Source organism: Melospiza melodia, chromosome 4 (assembly GCF_035770615.1).
Source record: "Melospiza melodia melodia isolate bMelMel2 chromosome 4, bMelMel2.pri, whole genome shotgun sequence".
NCBI lineage: Eukaryota > Metazoa > Chordata > Aves > Passeriformes > Passerellidae > Melospiza > Melospiza melodia.
The window spans coordinates 12,079,804-12,101,066 of record NC_086197.1 but is presented as its reverse complement, the minus strand read 5'-3'; the positions used below and the strand labels follow the sequence as shown (position 1 = coordinate 12,101,066).

At 46.3% G+C, this 21,263-nt stretch overlaps 1 protein-coding gene across 1 annotated transcript in view; it reads right to left on the bottom strand.

Annotated features, from left to right (window-relative positions):
- The window catches only part of LOC134417097 (sodium- and chloride-dependent betaine transporter-like), a 37,651-nt gene that overhangs the window by 7,498 nt on the left and 8,890 nt on the right, over window positions 1-21,263 (bottom strand). The window contains exons 3-12 of the mRNA XM_063153909.1: window positions 18,453-18,587; window positions 16,969-17,109; window positions 15,663-15,750; window positions 14,022-14,154; window positions 11,033-11,167; window positions 9,461-9,564; window positions 7,897-8,021; window positions 7,561-7,673; window positions 6,739-6,876; window positions 5,335-5,437 (exon numbers count right to left, since the gene is read on the bottom strand). Of these exons, the coding sequence (XP_063009979.1) occupies window positions 5,335-5,437; window positions 6,739-6,876; window positions 7,561-7,673; window positions 7,897-8,021; window positions 9,461-9,564; window positions 11,033-11,167; window positions 14,022-14,154; window positions 15,663-15,750; window positions 16,969-17,109; window positions 18,453-18,587 (1,215 nt within the window). The remainder of the gene's footprint in view (window positions 1-5,334; window positions 5,438-6,738; window positions 6,877-7,560; window positions 7,674-7,896; window positions 8,022-9,460; window positions 9,565-11,032; window positions 11,168-14,021; window positions 14,155-15,662; window positions 15,751-16,968; window positions 17,110-18,452; window positions 18,588-21,263) is intronic.

Below are 21,263 nucleotides of genomic sequence, written 5' to 3'. Positions count from 1 at the left end.
GGGAACACCTAACAAAACCTTCTCTTTGTAAATAAACATGCTGGTATACCAGGGAAGTCATGTCAAGAATCACCACTGAGTTGGGCAGGACCCCTGTCATCTCAAGAGCCTGTCTTCCACAGAATATTTTATTACTGACATAAACTCAGAAAATCTGGCAATTAAAGCTCTTCTGAAAACCAAACCTTCCATCTGCAAGTGCTGCTGTATTGTCCAGTGAGAGCTGTCTGGTGGGGTCTATCTCCTCCTTCTTTTCTGATTAGTTTCACTTACTGGATTGTTTTGTTCACAGTGTGTGGGACCCACCTAAATCTCATGGTGCCCAGGAATGGGATAAACTTCAGAAAAGCACCTAAAAGTACTAAAGCCAGACTTTAACCACTGACTCTGCCCAACCCAAAGTACAAAAATCAAACTTATGCAATGGCATAGAGGAGACTACAAAATGCAGATGGATTTCAGCAGACCTTGCAATAAACTCTGGAATGTCTTCAAGTAAAAAGAGCCTAATGTTGGCCAGAAAGAGAGAAAATGAAGAAAAATGAAAAATTCGTTTCCAACCAAAACTGACCAGATATACCAGACTGCCTCAGGCAGAATAAGACAACAATATTAGACCAAAAAATAAAAGTAAGCCAGTCTGTCCAGAAAAAGGGTTCCTAGTTAAGTACCTCTGGGATGAAATAATATTGTATTTGCTTTATTAAAGTTCTGTCTTGGTACTTAAAGGATTCTGCTTTTGGGGATGTTCATCCATCTGTGAACTTATGGCCAGGCCACAGTTCCCAGTTGCAAATGTGATAAGAATTTGCTTCTTTGTATCTCAACCCCAGAGTGCTGGTCTAGGTAAAATATGTGCCTAGAGAACTAGTCACACTTCTGAGTGCTTGGGGTTTGGCAAGTTCTATTTTGGTTTGTGGTTTTTATGTCTCAGAATTAAATTCTCATATTATGTTTCCCTTAAATATTGCAGTTCTACAAAAGCACATTATGTATGCTCCACTCTTTGTAATTCTTTGCATTATATTCTATATCCCATGACTAATGCTTGCAGAAAATCTCTTTTAAACCCAGCTTTTTGAAGTATTTGGAGGGAAGAGGGAGGATAATAGTGTTTTGAACACCTCTTGGTGTTGAGTTGGCAAGTTAACAAGTAGCCTCAAGCAAAGACAACAAGCTGTGGTATATCAAGGGACATGCATATATATTGTGTGGGAGTCCAGCCTATACCAGAGAACTTCCAAGCTGTAACTATCATGAGGATTCAGATAGCATTTCTGAAAATATATATGGGATGAAAGGAGTTGGTATATAAAACTAATTTTGCCAAAAAGCCAGAATCTTCCACAGGGTGAAAAAAAGAAAAGAGAGCTATAGATCATGTGAATTGCAATTTAGAGTATGAGGACACCACAGTATCTTCCACAGAAACATACTGTCATGTCAGATAAATTAATTCATAGTACAACTTCATAGCAGATAAAGTTTTTCTGCCAATTTGGATCTAGGATCTAGTCAGAGACTTATCAATTAAAGAAATACAAAAATGCCAAATGAAAAGAAGAACACACACACATCCATCCATCCTCCAACAAGAAAAAAACCTCACAACTTATATTGTTAATTATGATGCGCCTCCACCTATCCTTGTCCCTTTTCTCTGTAGAACAACCACCAGGTCCTAAAATTCCATGGCCACTGTGGCAGTCAGTGGGTGATGTGATGATACACAATGGGACTGACATGAACATCCTCAGAGAGCATATGAACAGGAGGTTTTACATATTTTACATTTCACAGGCAGATGAAAAAGTAACCAAGCTTAAGAAGTCATCAGTTCAACTACTCAACACTGACTTTTTGAGGAAATTAGAAGCTGGAGGACACATACTGGAGCAATGTGCCCTTCCTTCCCAGCACATCAGAAAGATTTTTCCTGCAGAGAAAACCATAAAAACATCCCCAAAGAGATTTTTGTTGGAATGAACAAAGATGTTTGCTTTTACCTCCATTATTCCAAGACAAGGAGGAATGAGATGCAGTCACTGGACAGTTAACCATGAATGCTGGTACCATTTTCCTTGTGCTGATGAGTCCCATATACCTTCAAAGGGGTTGTGTGCTGCTCCTCTGACAAATCATTTAGCCATGTAAATTCACAGGAATAAATTTCACACAAACCTAACTAGAGATTTGCTTGCATCCTTATCTCTTGTCCTTGCAGAGCTCTTCTCATTTTACACAGCTTATAAACAGCAAACGAGACCCAAATTAAAAGGGACAAAGATTTAATTTTACTTTTACCATATCCAAAAAACAGTGATTTTCACAGTTCTGCTAGTTTGGAATCTATTTCAAAAAAATCTCTTCCTGTCTTTTCTCCCAAGTTACATTTATTTGCATTCATCTGTATCAAATCCCACCCACAACATTGCAATAGGTGATGACTGTGGCTCCACATCTCAGAATCATCCCAATGCATACCAAGCCTGTATCTGCTCCCTCTCTGTGTCAAATCTTGCAGCATCAACATCTGCACCAAGCCTGTGCCAAAAGCCAGCAATGGAGGTGTAGTGGCACCACAACTGCACATCCTCTGGGCACCAGGCACACAGAGCTGGCCCTTTATGGCCCATAAAGAAGCAGGTAAGGTTGCTCATAGCCAGTGTATCTGAGAATTCAGCACACAGAGACAGAGCCAGCCCAACAGGCAGGATCCAGGCAGGAAGAGGCTGCCATGCCATGCTGGAAGTCACTCTCCATGTGAGCAGCAGAATCAGACAAAGATTTATCACTGCACAACATGGGCTTACCCCAGGGCCACCCACAGGTACCCTCTGGCATCAGTTTGCTTTAGCTGTGTAGAGTCCTAATGATTTCAGCCCTGGCTCTCCTGTAGTGAGGGAGGCCCTTGCTTTCTCCTGGAACAGCTAACCATAATGAGCATGCTGTGACTGCCTGGAAAATATCCTCTGCAGCACATTTCAGTGGCACCACATTGTGAATCTCACAGCCCACGCCTGCTTATAGAAGGGCTGCCTTTCCCAAAGTGGAAGGAGAGCAGAGAAGAGGCAGGGGGACACCAGAATCCCTCCAGCACTCTCCTCTAGGGAACATGATCCATAAATGCAATGCTGTGTGATCCTTCCACAGGCAGGGAGCAGTACAGAGGAAATCCTCAGGTCTCTGGGAGAGCAGCTGCCTGGCAGCAGGGAAAGCTGCCAAGTGTAGGGTGGCTGGCGTATGTGCTGGGAGAGGGGAAACTCAGAACACATATTTGTGTTAGCAGAAATGTTGTAATTCTTCACAGGGTAAGCAAGAGGCTCATCTCTGCCAATTGCAAGGCTGGGAGAAAAATCTTTTTAATCAGCACTAGTCACTTTTTCCCCTCAATATAACACCTTACCTTGGCCCCCTGACTACATTTTGGACCAGAATCATCCCAATGGATGCAAAGCAGAACATCAGGAAGGTAAAATCAGACTGTAGGGAGTGGAACAAATGAACCATGGTGGTGAGGAAAAGGGCCATTTCTCTGTCACCAATTACTCCACCACTCTTTGAAGCTGCTGGGGCAGCATCACCTCTGCTGTTACCCATTGCCTGCCATTTCTCCTCTCCATGGGTCATCAGAAAAGGCATGTGGCCTGCGTGCCTGTAAAAATGGCATTAAACATCAAAGCATAATTCAGTTTAATGAATTAACCTAAAATGGTGATCCCCATCCTGTTACAGATGGATGGGGATCTCCACATCCCTCTAAATCCCAAAAGGACTGGGCAGAAGGTGACTCAAAATTAAAATCTGGCCAGGGTCTGTTACTGCAAGCTTCTCTTGAAGGACATCTTTCTAAAACAAATCTTTCTTACACATCTGCTTCTCTTGCATTCTCTGGAGCCCAAGACCAAACATCTGGACTGGTTATGCTTTCAGTAAGAGAGGAGTTTATCCAAAACAGCAATTGGCTCCTGCTATACATAAAGCATTTGGAGAAACTACTAAGCCCTTCATCAGCAGCTGCACTACAGCCAATGCAACCTCTATAAAAGCATAAGCACCAAAAGGAGCACACAGGGACTGACTGCACAAAAGGCAAAGGAACTGGCAAGTGGTAGAATCAGAAAAAGGAGAGGAGACTGACTCGTCACACAACGCCTGAGAAAGCCATGGAACTCTTTGCTGCAGTATTTTGTGGATGATAAATGCTTAGCCAAATCAACTGGAAAAAAATATCAGAAAAGAAATAAATAGATTTCACTTCTGGCACTGGAAATTCTTGGGCAACAAGCTGAGTATTGCATCTGGTTCTGGAACCCCAGAAGAAGAAAGGCATGTAGCTGTGGGTCCAGAGAAGGACCATGAGAACTAAGAGAGGACTGAAGCACCTGTCCTGTGAAGACAGACTGAGAGAATTTGGGCTGTCCAGCCTGGGAAAAAGAAAACTTCATGAAGACCTTGTTGCAGCCTTTAACGTATAAAGGATCTTAGAGTGACATGACAAGGGCTAGCAGTTATAAATTGAAAGAAGGGAGGTTTACAGTGGATACAAGGCAGAAATTTTTGACTCTGAAGCAGTGGAACTGGTTGCCCAGAGGGGCTGTAAATACACTATCACTGCAAATGTTCAAGGCCAGGTTGGACAGGGCTTTGAGCAACCTGGTCAAGTGGAAAGTGGCCAAGAGGGTGGACTAGATGACTTTAAAGGTTTCTTCCAAAAGAACCAAAGCCTCTGTGGTCAGGAAGAGATCTCCCATAGGATATGAGAAGAGACTTTTCTTACTGCACAGACCAACAAGCAGTTGGTTTCCTCCTGATACTTCCCAAGCTCAGTTGTATCCTGCTCCTGAGTAGTTTAGTTACAGACTTCACTGAGAGCCAAAGCAGTCCCTCCTATTTATTTTCTGAGCGCCATCACAGCCTAGGTAAGAAGGAAGCAGGAATTATGGCAGAAGTACCACATAGCAAGTTTGCATCCCAGAATTTTGTGTTAAATTAACTGGCAGGACTAAACTAAATGCACAATGGTAAGCAGACAGGGACAGACACCAAAGAACAGCAGTCATTCCTCTATATCTGATTTTCTAATTCAAAGGGCAGATGGGAAAAACAGCAAGGCAGTTCAATATGAGGCACCTACAGAGAAGGAACAAACATTCCTAAACTAAATGTGGAGCAATTAAGAAATGTTGCAAGGAAACACAGTGAAAACCAGACAAGAAAGAACATAATTACAGCACTTCTTTGCCTCCTGAGGATCTTTTCTATCGACTCTCACTCTCAACCCCCCATTCTTGCCTTGATAAAGAAAAAGACAGGTTTTTGTCCTCCACTTACCATACACCCATCCTATGCAGATGACTTCAAAAATAGCCAGGAAGAGCAGGGATATGCCACTGGAGGCATAGAAGTCAAAGAGCTGGAAGATGTACATGCCACCCTGTTGAAGAGGTAGAGAAAACAGAGCCATTGCAAGCCGTGTTCTATGTCAGGGAAAATGAGTGGGACAAGCAAAAGAATAGCAGCAGAAACACTCAACCTAGAGCAGGTGGGAGAAGAGCCTTCTCTTGGGGCTGCCCTCACTCTGTTCCAAAAACACAGTCAAGCCTGATGGCAGAAAAGTTTTTCATGCCCATTTTATGATACTGCTGGGCTAGACTGGCCTCTATGTGCATAAGAGCAGGAGCTGGTTTGTTTGGTTGCTTTAAAACAGTTAGAAAGTTCCCAGAATCACTTTTTGAAATACCATGTAGCAGTGCAGAACTTTGCACCCACAAAATTGAGATCTTGAGCAAGAACATTCAAGATACCTTGTTTTACCTTCACCCAACCTTACATACTGCACAAGTTCCAAGCTCTGCAATGGCAGAAGCACGTGCCTTTTTTGTTGCTTCTGACTTTGAGCTGAGCCCTGCAGAATTCCATCAGCTACGTGTACAGGCCCATGGATGATTTTCATGTGATTTCTCCTAGACAGAGCCTCTCCACATCAAGATCCTTTCAGATAATGCTGAAGGGCTCTAGACACAGTGTCCCTCAAATTGACAGGTAGGTGTTGCCTTCAGCAGGTCCTTAGCCAGGATCCAGCTGGAGGATCATTCATCTGTGCCTCAGGGGGTTAACAGGAATTAGCTGTCACTTCAGAGCTCATGGAAGCAGCACAGGAGTGCAAAGACCCCCACCCAAGCTTGTGGTACACACAGAGCACAGCACCCTGCAGGAAGAGGTGCAGCTGTTAGCTGCAGAGCAGTGCAAACACCTTGTGCATGGCACCACACCAGCACAGCTCTGCTCCTGCTGGTCCAGGGATCACAGGCTTCCCACGGGCTCCAGCAGGGTTATGGCACAGCCATTACCCCCAGGCTCCCCTCCTGCTGCTCTGCTTTGTGTGGAAAGCAGCCAGCAAACGATCACTGCCCTCAGAAGAGCTTGTTTTCAAACAGCTCGGCCTGTTTGAGCTCCCAGGTCTGGTATTTGCACAAAGCCTGTGCCAGGCAGCCTCTCTGGGCTGTGGGAGCAGCATCTCTGGAAGGCTCAGGGACACAGTGAGTGCACCAGTGTCACACAGGGTCAAAGCAGCACTGGCTGTGAGAGACACCAGCTAATGGATTGGAAATGAGAGACAATTAACAGCATTGAAGACAAGCTTGCTGTCTCTGCCCAGACCTCCAGAACTGTGTAGCAGGGGTTTGTTTCTCAGCTGTACAGCCCTTGCTCCTTGCTCCTGTACTCCTTGCTCACCTCAGTGACCAGCAATAAGCCCAGAAAGTAGCATATTACTGCAATGGCCAGGATCAGCAGCTCCCGACGCCCCCTCTTCCGAAACACTGCTGGGAACATGTCAATAATAGCTGTCACCATGCTTTCCACACAGACAAACTGCAGGAGAAAACAGGTCAGAGAAATCAGCATCTCTCCTTCCCCAAGCACGCACTTCCCCTCACTGTCCTTTTTCCTCCCACCTGCCAAATCCTTATTTTTTCATTTTTTTCTTTTAATCTGTCTTGCTTCCACCAAAGGCCAGCAGAAACAGAGGAAAAAGGCCTTGTTATCCAGGTACAAGGGCTAGGGTATAACAGAGCAAAACACCTGCCTGGTGGACATGCAGGACACCCTCTGCTCTCCCTGTGCCAGCAGCAGAGTTTCACATTGCACTCTGCAGGGCTTGTTCCTGGTGTAACAGGGATATGGGATGTAAGGCATGAGCACAGCAGTGAGAAGAGGACACAGGGATTGCTCTGGTGGGATGCAGCTGGGAGAAAACAGCCCAATTCTCCATCCCAGACTGTCTGCTCTGTGCTCTGCCTCGCCCTGCAGGGTGAACAGTTTTGAAGGGATGTAGCTGGGCCATCCTCACATACACACAGGGAGAAGATGCCAGCAGAGATGCCAGCCCACATAACCCCTGGCTCTGAGCTCCCACAGTGTGGAAGTGCTGCATACAGTGCAAAGAACATATTTAAGGTACCAGCCAAGCACAGGCCCACCTTATCCTTTACAATGACTATGGGGAATGCTCAGGGTGGGGACAGGCATGCTAGATGAGGAGGGGGTTTGTTGTACCTGGCTGTCCAGTCCCAAGAAGAACAGCATGAGGAAGAAGAGGCAGGACCACAGCTGAGACACGGGCATCATTGTTACTGCTGTTGGATATGCTATGAAAGCCAGACCAGGACCTGCCGACAGACCACAGAATGACCATGTGTGCTCCCATTGCCACAGCTTCTTAACCACCCACGGCTGAAAGCTGTGTTGAGGAGCACTGGTCCTGCAGACCTCTCTGCAGACACCCATAGCAATAGAGGATGTAGACAACATCCTGGGTTTCACCTCAGAAGAGTACCCTCCCCTTCAGGCTGTTTGTTTTGCCTTGGCTCTGAAGTCTCCCAGAAAACTTACCTGATTCAGCCACTTCTGAAATAGGCACGCCCTGCTCTTGAGCCATGAAGCCCAGCACAGAGAAAATGGCAAAGCCAGCAATAAAGCTGGTGGCACTGTTCATGGAGCACAGCAGGAGGCAGTCCCTGCAGGAAGGAGACCAGAGAGAAATGGGGGTTTCCTGCTGCAGAATGGATCCACTTTAGGATCATGTCTGTGCTCAGCTTCCCTAGCTGGACAGCACTACCAAGAAACAGAAATATTGTTCTAGAACCCCTAAGAGCAGAGCCAAGAGTTCAGGAGTTACAGGAATACACATGGCACAGTGGGGGAATCGGGCACAACCACAGAGCACATCAGAATAAAAAAAAAAAACAACACTCCAGAGAATAGCAAAAACAACAGAGAAAATAAGGAAAACAGAAAATTTGAAGAGGAAAGAGGTTGCAAAAGGAAACACAGTCAAGAAAGAGGAGTATCTGAAAGCATGAGGACATACAGGTCCAGCAGGTCTAGTAAAATGAGGGTAATAGGACAATAAAAATCCTCACTGACAAGGGCAGTGTCTACACTGTCTTTATTAGCTATGCTCACATGGAGGCTGGGATGTGTTGTGTTACTTGTCCTGAAACTTCTGTGCCCTTTCTCCTTGTGGAAATTGGGCACCACTGTGAGCTGGCTGGGCTGGAAGCCCCACATCCCTGGATCCTGCCTGGACAGCTGCCAGAGCTGACCCACAGCATCAGCTGCCATGGGACAGGCACTGTGGACACCTTTGGGACACCCAGAGGTAAGTTGCAGCACAAGGCACCTTAGGAACTAGAGGAAGGAGTCAGCACAGCTTTTCATTGGTGCCTGAAATATTTTGGGAGAGCCAGGAGAAAGTATTAACTGCCCAACCAACAGCCATGGCAGCACCTACTGGAGAACAGGAGAGATGATTGTTGTGTCCCAAGCACAGCTCCATTTTACAATCTGTGCTGGGGCAATATGTGAAAGCACAGCAAAGCCCCTTCTTCTCAGGGCTCTGTCGAGGGTGTCAAAAATGGTCCTGATTGCTCCACTGAGCTCCATGTCAGGCCATGGATACAATAGACCTGTAATCCAAGGGCAAGGAGAAGGCCAGACAGACTTGATTAACCCCCTTGATAGGATCAAAAGGCCACTGGCAGTACATTACTCTGATGACAGTAAAGCACTGGAGACAGGAGGCCCCCATCAGCTTTGTACCACCTCCCCTGCCTAGCCAGTGATGGCAGAGCTGGCCATGTCACTCCTGCCCACTCACTCTGTCAAAACAGAGTGTGCTGTCTACACAGTGGCTGGAGACACTCTCCATTTTCATTCCTCCCCCTCCTCCAGCCTCTCATTTATTGCAGGAGAGCACTATTAAAGCCATTTTCTGCACTCCTCTCTTCCCTCAGCCATCCTCCATCCCTGTGCTGAGTCCTCTGCTCTCTGAGCATCTCATTAGTCACAGCAGCACGACCCAAGGTCTCCCCCAGGGACAGAGCCTGCCTCTGATGCAGCTCTGTGCTATCTGAGAAAATTTCCAGAAGGAAACGAGGAGTGCAGCTCTTCCTACCTGTAACAGTTGTTGGTGTATTTGTTGTAGCTGCCCAGAGCTGTCAGGCACCCCTCACAGATGGCATAAGAGAAGAGGATTTGAGTGCCTGCATCCATCCACACCTGGAACAAAGAAGGTCAGTGGTCTCCAGACGTGGCAACAAAATTAACAAATGGCTGTGCCCTGTCAACAATAACTCCTCCAGTCATGGAGAACAAACCCTGTGAGACAGAAAGGGGATCTACAGTGAATGGAGAATCTGGGATACCTATCTGGAAAAAATGAGCTATAGAACTGGAAACCCTTTAGGAAAAAACTCTAGAGGAGACCATATTTTCACACCCCATTTAAGGTGACACCATTTCTCCACCCCACACCTCTGCATTCAAGGTAGAGATGGCATCCCTGATAGCATGGCTCCTTCTGAAGCTCTCACTACATGTCTGTGGTCCCTACATGGCCCAGATGATTAATCTCCTTGCAGAGCCACTGGTGAGTCACCCCAAATGACAGTGTGATCAACAATCTGTGTACTCCCTCCCCTGCTCCCAGACCTAGTTTTCCACCTCTCTGAGGCCACAGTGCACAGTGAAGGGGCAGAAAATTGCTGAGATGAGAGATTACAGGCCAGTGGGGTGTCACACCCAGGTTACCCTTTGCTCTGGCCTTTCATGGGAAAAGCTGAGTGGGATTTCTCAGCACTGCTCCAGCCTTCCCTCCCTGGAGAGGTGAGCTGCAACTCTGCTCTCACACAGTCCCAGGGAAAGCCCTGAGCTGGGAGCTGTAGGCAGGCAGGTAAACAGCCCACCTTTCTGATGCTCTCCAGGCTCCCCAGTCATTCTCTTTTTCCTCTAAGCAGCCCCCAGCTGCAAACATCCAGGCAGCTGGAATTTCATACCCTTCAAAGAATCCCATCCCAGGCACTGCAGCCTAAGTTCACCCTGGTTTCCCACAGAGAGGCATGTACACAGGAGTCCCTCAGGCATGGACACACATCCCATGTGAACTAAAGCTCTACCTTCTGCCTCAGCTCAGCAGCAGGATCTCACTGAGGGTTTCCATGAGCTCCAGGGACTGGTGGAAGTGATTGACCCTTTGGCCAGCCCCTGCCCTAGGCAGGTGGGACCAGCCCCCAGGAGCAGTGCAGGGAACCCAGCTGGTCACAGCCCACGTTACATGCATGCCTTTGGTCTCTTCTGCAAGCACAGGGACCTCTCATGTCCTGGGAGGGTCCTGATGGAGCCAAAGTGCTAACCAGGCCAGAAAAAAAATTAAAAGTGATACATTACATAACCCCTCCCTTAATTATCTGCATTTAACAGCCAGAAAAACTCTCTGTTACATGCTAAATATTTTATATACTCTTCTGGTTTTGCTGAGCCCATGAGTGGAAATGACCTAATATGCCCACATGCTGCAGACCACAAGCAAAAAGAATGTGCTGTGTAAGGGAACCAGACCCTTCTCAGAAGTTTTAAGGATCCTGGTTGCCTGACTTCCTTTCATAGATGACAGCTAGATGCTCAGCTCCAGAGGCCAGGGCACTGAGAACATTCTTGTGGCCAGCATTTGCCTGACACCAGCCCTCACCTGTGGGTCTGCCAGCTTGGACATGTCTGGCTTCAGGTAGAAGATGATCCCCTCAGCAGCCCCTGGCAGCATCACCCCTCGGACCAGCAGGATGAGGAGCATCACATATGGGAAGGTGGCAGTGAAGTAAACGACCTGCAGAGCAGGGAAACAAGAGGAGAGAGGGTCAGCAGGGAGGGGCAGCATCACTTCACCTCATCTGCAGGCCCCTGCCCCAGCAAACCTCCCTGACTCTGCTGCTGGCTGTGGCTGCTGCTGCTAACACAGAAGAGGAGTGGGAAAGAAAGTAATCAAGGTTACATCTCACTGGTGATTTAGTTAATCTGCATTTTGTTCTTCATCCAAGACTCTGCCACTGGTTGCTCTGCTTTGTTTTCTCTTTCCAGCCAATATAATTTCCCTGCTGTGCAGCTGTTCCCTTCATCTTTTGAAAGCTGCTGAAGAAACCCAGATCTCTTCCCATCACTGAGCTTTAATGAGTTATTAAAATGGTCCTATGCACAGCAAGAGCTTTCCAAATTAAATACCAACTTTTGCTGGCCAATTTGAGACACCTATGAGGCATTTCTCATTTCCAGAAGGGCTCATGCGTCACTCTCATCCCTTTAATGCCTTTGAGCTCACAGGTAAAAAATGGGGGCAACTCAAAGCCTTTAAAGAAAATGCAGACCATTATTTTTGTAATACCTATTTTTACTTCTTTTTGTGTGTGATAGAAATAAATATTACAGTAGAATTAATCATCTCTAAACCATTTCTCTAATATAACGTATTCTTTTTTTCTAGTTGCAAAATACTTGGGAGCAAGTTGCAACTTCCTAACATTTATTCATTACTAAAATTCATCCAAGCAGTGTGAAGGCTTGTTTACTCCATGGATTCATAGTGATAGGCCTGAAATTACATTTTTTTGTGCTTAGTGATAATTGGTCAAATAAGTCACACTACATGGTACTTTTGCTGTTCCCTGATTGAATGAGAATGACACTCCTTTAGGCACAAGTATTAAAATCTACCTTCAGAAATCAGTTTTAAAAAAACATTTATGCATAAGGAAAAGAAACATGGTGGGGGGAAAAAGACTTTTAAAAGAAAATGAGTCTTTATGGAGTTATTTGAAATTATTGTCCTGAGGTCACCATGGTTTCTTTAATTTTGGGTTCCTTAAATCACAGAAGCAGAAACATAAGGATGTGGCAGGATTATGTGATTAGAGCAGCCTCTCAGGCAAACACAACCTCCTGTTTAATCTGGAGCTGTTGTACAAAGTTATGCACCTGCTCAGAATTCTTGGGTCTTTCCTAATGCTTGTCTTAGTATATTGTCAGCAAAGAAAAAGAGGGAGGCAGTTGAATTTTTTGACAGTGCCCCTGTAATACTCAAAATTACAGCCTGCAGAGAAGACAACTGGCCTGTTTGACCTGTAGTATATTTGGGAACAGAAAACTCCTCCTTTATTGTTGCACCATGTCCATAACACCTGGCTGGTAAACAGTCAATAGCCCTGTACCCTAAAAATTGTGATGGAAAAATCATCTGTAGTCTCAGGAAGACCATTATATTTACTATATGTAGTCACTGTTTTCTCTCACTTTCTGGTCTGGTTTTGCCAAACCAAGTCAGCTAAACCAGCCTGACTGAAATACTCTAGCTTTCTCCTTGTGCAGGTAAGTTATGCACACTGGGGAAGCAGTGTGCACAAGGAGAACCATGCAAAGAAAAAACTCAGTGGAGAAGGCTGAGAGCTAAAGGGAACCTTGCGTGACTTCATTATTCTTCCATGCAGATCACACAACCTCTCAGACACAATTTCTTGTCAAGATGGCACTGTGGCATTCAAATTAGGGGCAATCAGAGATTCAAGGTTTAAAATGCCATCATTTCTCATCCATCCCCTCTTCCCCATAAAGGTGGAGTCTGGATCTCCTTCCTTCAGAAATGGTGGACAAGTCTGCATCAGCAAGAACCAGTCATCAGCAAAATCTGGGAAAAATCTAGTCAGGGGAGCAAGCTGCTATGTCATTCTGCTGCAATGGGTGCCCAGTGCAGTTTTAAGTTAGCAGATAGGATTTAACACTGAAACACAGGTGTCAGGTATGAAAGGGAACATTCGTGAAGAGTAGACAGTGATTTGAAGGAAGAAATCTGTTGCAGAAATTGGTTCCCTCCCTTTGCTATTGGGACACCCTGGACACCCACAAGACTAATTATTAACCATCAATCATCATTAATGATCCACCCATCTCATGGCAGCTCCAAGAAAGAGGTCCTGAGCAAATCAAGGCCATGGCAGTGTCACTAATACCCAGCCCAAGGCATCAAACACTCATTCACTCCAAAAGGAAAACCAGTCCATCTGCTCTGTAGGATAAACATCAGGAGAAAGCATTGGCTTCAGCCTCATTAGCAAAATGCAGAAAGTGAAGAACTGACCCAAAACCTGCAGATTTAGAAAGAGCACGAAAGAGAGAACAAGGACACTTCTCCCACCCCAAGTGTTTTCCAGGATAAAGAAGTAGGAGAGATTCATTATCTATTCTCTGAGCTGGTTACAGGCAGCAGCTTGTCTGTTTTGCTCAAGTGTTTAATAATTGCCAGGGATGGGAAGCCTGCCACTGCAGAGGATCTTGTCGAAAACACCCTCAAGCCACAGCAGGACAACACATTGGTGAGTGCATGATTCCCAAAGGCATTTGGGGAGAATCCACCAGCCACTGTGGGTATTTGCAAGTGAAAATGTGCCTCAAAACTGCCCTCAGTTCTCAATGCTTTCCCCATTCTCCCCTCCCTGATGGACCTACTAATTTATTCTTCCTCTTAGGTTTCAAACACAACTGGTGCACATCAGTATGGCCTCAACAGGATTTAAGCTTCACTTTGGTGCTGTGTCTTCTGCCTCTACTTCATGAAGAAGGAAAAGAGTTTGGGGAAGAAAAAGAAGATGGATACAAGGAGGCTTATGGACTGGGAGGATAATCCCCATTCCTACTTTGCCTGTGGACTTGACCCCTTTCCAGATGCAGAAGTAGCAGATGATCCAGGCCAGCAGGAGACACAGAGCCAGCTCCCAGCGCACAGTGCCCAGTTTGTGAATCCCATCCGTGAGCCTCAGCACGCGCTTCCTGCCGGCGTCCAGGGACAGGGAGAGAAGCATTAACACTGCACACCCCACTCAGGGTCCCCCACACACCTCTCCCATATTACCCCATCCAAAGACTCAACAGCCTGTCTACAACACATCTGCCCAGGGCTCCACGCCATGCAAATCATCCCAGCTCTGCTCCACCATGTCCCGTGGCTGACCCAAACCCTCCCACTCTCCAAACCCACGGTGCCATGCCCATCAGACCCCCACTACCCAAAATCAACACCTGTTCCCTATTTCTCCCTGAGCCTGGCAGCTCCCCAGCAGAGACAACTTAATCCAAAGCAGGCCACCAAAGCCACTATCAGCCCATGGCCACCATTCTTCCTCCCCTATGCTACAGGCACTCTATACGTAAGCAGAAATTATCTTTAAGATTGCCATGCCCTTCCCTCAGCCTCCTTCCTTGGAGATTCACCATCAAGAAGGCAGGCAACACAAGAGCTCACCATTGCAACTCCTGCAGTTCCCAGCAGCCTAAGCCCAAACTTACAACTCCTCTGCACATTCTGCTCAAAATCACTTCCCTCAGTGTCCCCTTGCTCTCTCTACAGAAAATCCAAACAACTGTTTTAACCTCAGTTCTCACTAAATAGTATGTGCAAGGAGCAGGGCAGGAGAAGGGAGCCAGCACTGTGCAGACTCTTTTTGCAACCATGGGCACATATCCTCTTCTGTGTGCCCTGTGGTGGCTGCAACAAAGGAAAGTCAACCCTTTCAAATGTACTTTAAGAGACAGAAACAGGGACAAAACCCAAACCCAACCCTCTTCTTTGTAAGACTTTCCTCTGTAGCATGTGGAGTGGTAGGGTGGCACCAGCAGTCATTTCAACCTCTCCAGGCTGCACTGATGACCCTATCTGGGACATTGTGTGGCCTGCTATAAGACCCCCTCACTCAGTATTTTAGTGCCTCCGGCCCCAAATTCCTGAAAATTCTCCACCTTCCTAAATTATTCTCTGGCATCTCATGCATGTATCTCAGATCCCTGCTCTCCAGGAATGATCCTGAGCAGCCTGATGGATCACTTCCCTTAGCAAGCAGGACTGGGTCAAAAGAAGGTAAGAAGCAGTTTGTTTCACTGTGGAGGACTGTTCCATCTGCTGTGGCCTCTCATGCTTGCCTGCCAACCTGCAACACCCAGCACATGCACTCCTGCTTGCAGCAAGCCCTCTCCTGCTTTTGGTGGCTCTCTCAGTGGCCACACTCACCCAGGCAGCCCAGTGCCAGAAAGGGGAACACACCCTCAAGGTGCACACGAGCACCCCTGGGCAGGCACACGGTGAGCAGCCTTTGGGGTGTGCCCAGTCCTCACACCCCGGGCTCTGTGCCCATCTCCTCGGCAGCTCCTTGTGCTCCCCGTGTTGGATCTGGCACGTGGCACCTCACTTGCTCCTACAGACACAGAGCCCCCAGCCCAGGGAGTCCTGCAGCTGCAGCCTTTGGGTGAGAGGGAGCCTGAACAGAGGGAAAGCAATCACATACTCCCAAAACTCAATCATTGAGGAGGTGGCGTTCACTGGCAAGGTCCTGTTGTCCAGGCTGGATCTATTCAGAATGTCCACACAGAGATCTACCAAAAGAAGAGGAAGCTGATGAGGTGAGAAATTCTCTAGGGCTCCTCCAAGAGGGATGTTCCTTCTCCTCTGGACCCTAACTCTCACAGATCCTTCATCTTGTGCTATAGAGCACCTCATTAAATGTCTCATTAAACTCTGGCTCTCCCCAGGTAGGAATCCCAATCCAGCAGTCACCAGAAGGGCTTCAGGGAGAGAAGAGGGGAAGGAGAAAACAACTCCCTGCCAAATTGAAAACAGATGACTGAAAAACACAGATTATCAAGGGATAGCAGCTATGAGTAGTCTAGATAGAAAATCTCATTCTCTTTCCACACATGCTTGTCCACACCATTCCCTGTCCACACATGCACACATCACCTTCATGTTCTCCTTTGCCATCCCCAACCATTACAAAGCATGAAATAACTAAAAACAGAGCAGATGCCACACATCCAATGCACCTCATCTTGCATTTTGCCAGCAAAAGACAATCCAATAGAAAACCAAGGAAAGCCAGCTGTTGCTGGGAAACTTCTCTCTGTTAAGAGAACATTTGTGGCTTTCCTTGCAAACAAATCCATTCTGGGGGAGCTGAAGGAATTGGATCATCTCCTTAAAAGGCTGGTTACTCCTGCTGGGATGAAAAGGCAGAGGGAGCTGTGAGTAAAAGGCCTACAGGGTAGAGAAATTTAACTAATTGCAGAAATTAATCATCTGACTCAAGAGAAAAAGGGAGGGAACCAAGCTTCTGCCAAGCAAAACCTGCTCAACATGTTAAAAAATTCCTGACAAGGACATTCATGAGAATTACCTCACATCCACCCCATCTTCCCAGGCTCAGCACAAGCAACTTGAGTAAAGTCAAAGCCAGGTTTTCTCTGCAGGGCAGAGTAAAGTGAAAAGCTGAGTGCACCGAGGAAACTGTTCAGGCACTGGCAGTGGCAGCAACTGTCCCAGTAACTCCACAGGAATGGGGCAGAGTAAGGGAACTGTAAGATAAACTGTTGCACCAGAGATAATAAAAAGAGCCTGCCACATGATGAGTGCCCTAGATTGGCTTGCAAACTCTACCATCCACCTCTCCTGCTTGCCAGAAAATGCCTATTTTTGGTGACATCACATGCCAGCTCATGAGAGCTTCTTATCCAAAAAAAACCCAAATATTTTCAACAAAACCTAAATAACTTCTGGGAATTGGAGAGAAGCTAGAAACTGCCCAAGAAAAGGTGTACCTGAGTTCCAGGGGTTATTGCAGCTGGCCCATGGTAGCACTGAAGAGAAGGAGCTGAACAGGTAGAAGAGTGCCCAGGACAAGATGACGATGTAGTAGATATTCAGATATCCCACAATGACTTGGGTGGCATATCCAATTCCTGTGGAGAAAAGCAAAGGAGGTGAGAATGGGACTGGCAACCAACTCCCAACACATGAGGCTTAACACCAAATAAAGACACTGGTCATGCTGTGGTTAGAATGAGGCAACACCAACAACATGGCTCTCCAGAAAATAGTGCAAAACCTGCCTAAGGGAAAGAGGATGGATTTTGTGACTGGGCACACAGACAGGAAACATTGTTGGTAACTCTAGACAGGTCTGTGGTGAAACAGCCAGAAAACCTTATGCTGATTTGGAAAAAAAATTTCTGATGGCTACCATGCCACAGCATCATAATGCCTCCTCTTCAGAAAAATACAGCTCTAGTCTTTGAAGAAAAGAAATGCAGCTGAGTCTCTTACTTTTGGAAAGTGTCAGGCAAAAAAATCTTACAGCTGATATTCACCATGCTCAGCTTTGGTCCTGGGTCCTGCTTGTGCCCATTGCTCACTGAGACCTCAGAACAGTAATCAGAGCAGAAAGGCCCAATTCATTTATTTAAAACTGGTTGTCAGTGTCCTTTGAGATACCCCTGCTGGTCCAGCTCCAGGTGTGTGCCAGAGCACAGGGGTCTCCAGTGCAGGAGGTACCAGACTCCCCAGGGAGTTTCAAATAGCACTGCATGCCCATGCTCAACAAACTAACCAGGCTCCACTCTGCCTGAGCACAGCTTTATCCATCTGCAAAACATGGTTAATAAGCTCTCCTCTGGACAGAAGAATTGAGGAAATTATATTCATTAATGTATTAATCCCATTAAACAACCTTCCCCAGGGCCCCAGAAGTTCTGGCTCTTATCCCTGTGGTTTAACCTCATCCCCATCCCATCTCTGGGCTGTCAGACCCAGTGCACACAGTCTGATTCCCCCAGTTTGAAGGATTCCAGCCTGCAAATGCTGCCACAGCAGCCCTGGGCACGGGAATGGGCAGGGAAAGTAGAATAAACCAGACAGATTTCCTCAATCTCTTCTCCCCTCACTATTTGTCCTGAACTATACAAAGGTGTTTGTACATTGATACTTCCATCCTCCTCCTTCAAGCTGGCCATCCTGCTTCTCCTCTCTCCCAGGTTCTGAGCTCCTCAAAGCAGAGACTGTACTTCAGGTGGAGCAGCACAGCCCCCAGGCAGCACCACACACCCTCACTCACATCGAGAGGGGTCAGGGAGCTGCCCCTGCACACACAGCAGGCAGCAGAAGGAATAACAAGACTGGGAGAGAGAAGAAGGGAGGGAGAATAAAAGACAAAGGAAAAAAAAAAGAATAATAATAATTTTTTAAAAAGGATCTGAGTCACTGGTTGTCAGAAAGTGTTGCCAGTAAATACTGTAACTTGACTGACCTTCAAAGAGGGGGCAGATCTTCCTCCAGGCCGTCACCCCTCCCTGGCTCGTGTACTGCCCCAGTGCCGTCTCCAGGAGAAACAGAGGGATCCCACAGGTGAAGAGGAAGATGAGGTAAGGGATGAGGAAAGCTCCTGCAGAGAGGGGTAAAATGCTGCCTCAGAAACCTCTTCAAAAACCTTATCCTTAAAACCTCTTGCCAGGTACCTGGGACCACAGCTGGAATCAGCTACATAAACATAAATATTTCAGTGAACTAAATGTGCAACCTCTGCTAAAGAAACAATCACCATAATTTCTCAGAAAAAAATACAAGGGTGGTCTGTCTTGTGCTACTACTGCACTTCTGCATTTGGCATAGGCCAAAACCTAGAGGGGTAAGGAGTAGCCAGGCAAGGAGCTAAAAAAAGATAGTGCTGAAGAAGTTCTCCCTGCTTCATGCTCCTGACCTCATTCCAGCTTTCAGCAGGAAGGGGATGAACAAAATAAGTCCTTGTTTCACATAACTACATTTGTTCTGCCTTTCATGAGAGTCACAGCAAAACTCCCACTTGCCAGAGGATACAAACCTGGAGGCTGGTGACATTTCTTGGTAAGTAAAACATTTGCCAGGATATAAATTTACTCGAGACTTTTTTCACATCAAATTTGGAAAGCAGATTGCACCAGAAAAATGGAAACAGGGGAAATCTTTCCGGCATTTTCAAAATGAGGAAGTTTAACTTCTACTTTCAAAATCCATTTTTGCTAATATGTAGAGAAATGTCTAAAGAGAAATCAACCTGAAATCACCCTCAGATTAACGCTTGTCAGAATGGAAGAGGAAGGAGAAAAGAGCAAGGCTTTTTCCTAGAAACAATGACCAACATAAACTAAGCATAAGAAAAGACAAACAAAAATAACCAAAAACTTTAATGCCCTGAAAAAATGGCTTAGTGCTTTGTTCAGCTGTCTGAAATTTTTTTGCACCTTTTCAGTTATGTTGTCAAACCAAGTACAAGTACATTCACTGCTCTGCTCAAAACTGCTCCTGAGATCTCATTTTCACAGCTGACCTTCCTTCTGACACCTCCCTCTCTTTCTCCACATCCTTAGTGTGGATTTTCACACTTCTGCTCCCCTCCAAACAAGATAAGGTGACTGCCTTCCTCCCTGAAACAACTGTGGCTATCTTGCCACTCCATACAATAAAATTTGGTCAGGAACACCTCTCTTGCCAGGGCCTGGAGAGCATCTCAGTTGCTTGTAACCAAGACTAGGGTGCCTTTCTCAGCCAGTGTCCCCCTGGCCCTCTCCTCCCCTGCCAGCACAGGCATTCACACTGACATTCCTTCCAGTGACTGTGAGCAACCAGGAACCCTTGCCCTTGTTTTTAAGCCAACAAAGTTACAATAACAAAGAACATCCACACTTCCCCTAAACACAGCTGTGTGTAGCTGCAGGAGACCTGGGGCCAGAGGGAAGGAGGCTGGCTCTCAAGGTCAGTCCAGGTTTACAGGGTAGGAAGTGAGAACTGCAGACCCTGGACTAGAGGCAGCTGCTGCTTTTGGTGTTGCAAGACATCTATGCCAAATCTGCAAGGCAGCTTTATTATCCTGCACACAGATGAGCCTTTCAGCAGATTCCAGACCCTCTCCTCTGATACAATTTGTCCCAGAGGTTGACCCATTTTGGTCTCTGAGCAACAATGATTTTCTTGCACCTCTATTGTCTTGTCTCTCTTAACTGTCCCACAGCAGTTACCAGCTGAAACTCCAGCTGTGATACCCTCCTCAGTTTGCTGCTCTACTGCAGGAGCCTCAGCCTTGAGTGGGGCCCCCAGAAACAGATCCTCTTTCCTTATGAGTCAATAATAAGTTCAGGATGCTGAGCAATTAGATCAAATTTGACAGTGCAGCAGTAACTAAGGTTGCAGTTGGTCTCTTTACAGAAATCTAGCACTATTTTTTCTATGGCATCTGTCTTCATGGCTGTATAACCATTTCAGTACATTCAGGTGGAGAAAGGTGACAGGACAGCAGTCTCAAATTTGGGGGGTAAGGGTGGGACAGGGATGAAGCATTTATAGATGGGAAATGCCTTTTTTTGCAACTTCAAGAACTTTTCCAATGATGAGAATGTCTTTGAGTGTCATGGAAATACATTGTCTTGTCCTATATGAGTCTTCTGGTTCCCTAGAGCCCTGGAGAGAGAAAAGCATGTTCTACAGCAGTAGCATACTTTCTGCAAAGGAGCTGTGAGGGAAGGACACTCCCATCCTAACCTTTCCCAAGCCTGGCCTCCTTACCCTCTGAATCACAGCCTTAGCTATTCCAGAGCAGTCTAATTAAAAAGAAAAATGTTATTCAATAGATATTTAAAGTGAACAAAAGTAGCCTTTTCACTTACACTAATTAGCATACAAATTGCAAGGACTGCTGAACCGGGTACCACAGGCACAAACTATGCAAAGATATCATCTGAGCTCAGGGAGAAATTTTCCATGCAAAACCCATGACTCCTCTCTGAAAGCATCACTGCAGAATGGGCTGCTCAATCAGATGCACCTCCACTGTTTCCTAACCTGTGCCCATCTGACTTGCTCTTGGGTGCCTCCCATCAAAATATTGGAGAAGGAAACTGGAGGATCTGCTAAAAATTATCCCAGGTTCAAGAAAAACTCAATTCCATTTTCTGTAACCATTTCTTACCCTGGCCCTCACTGGTTTTGAGGATGTATTTCCTTGTCTCTTGTTTAATTTGGATAAACTCCAGCAACAGCAGAGAGGACAAGAATTTGGAAGCCCTGGGGAAAATGACAGTGGAACCAC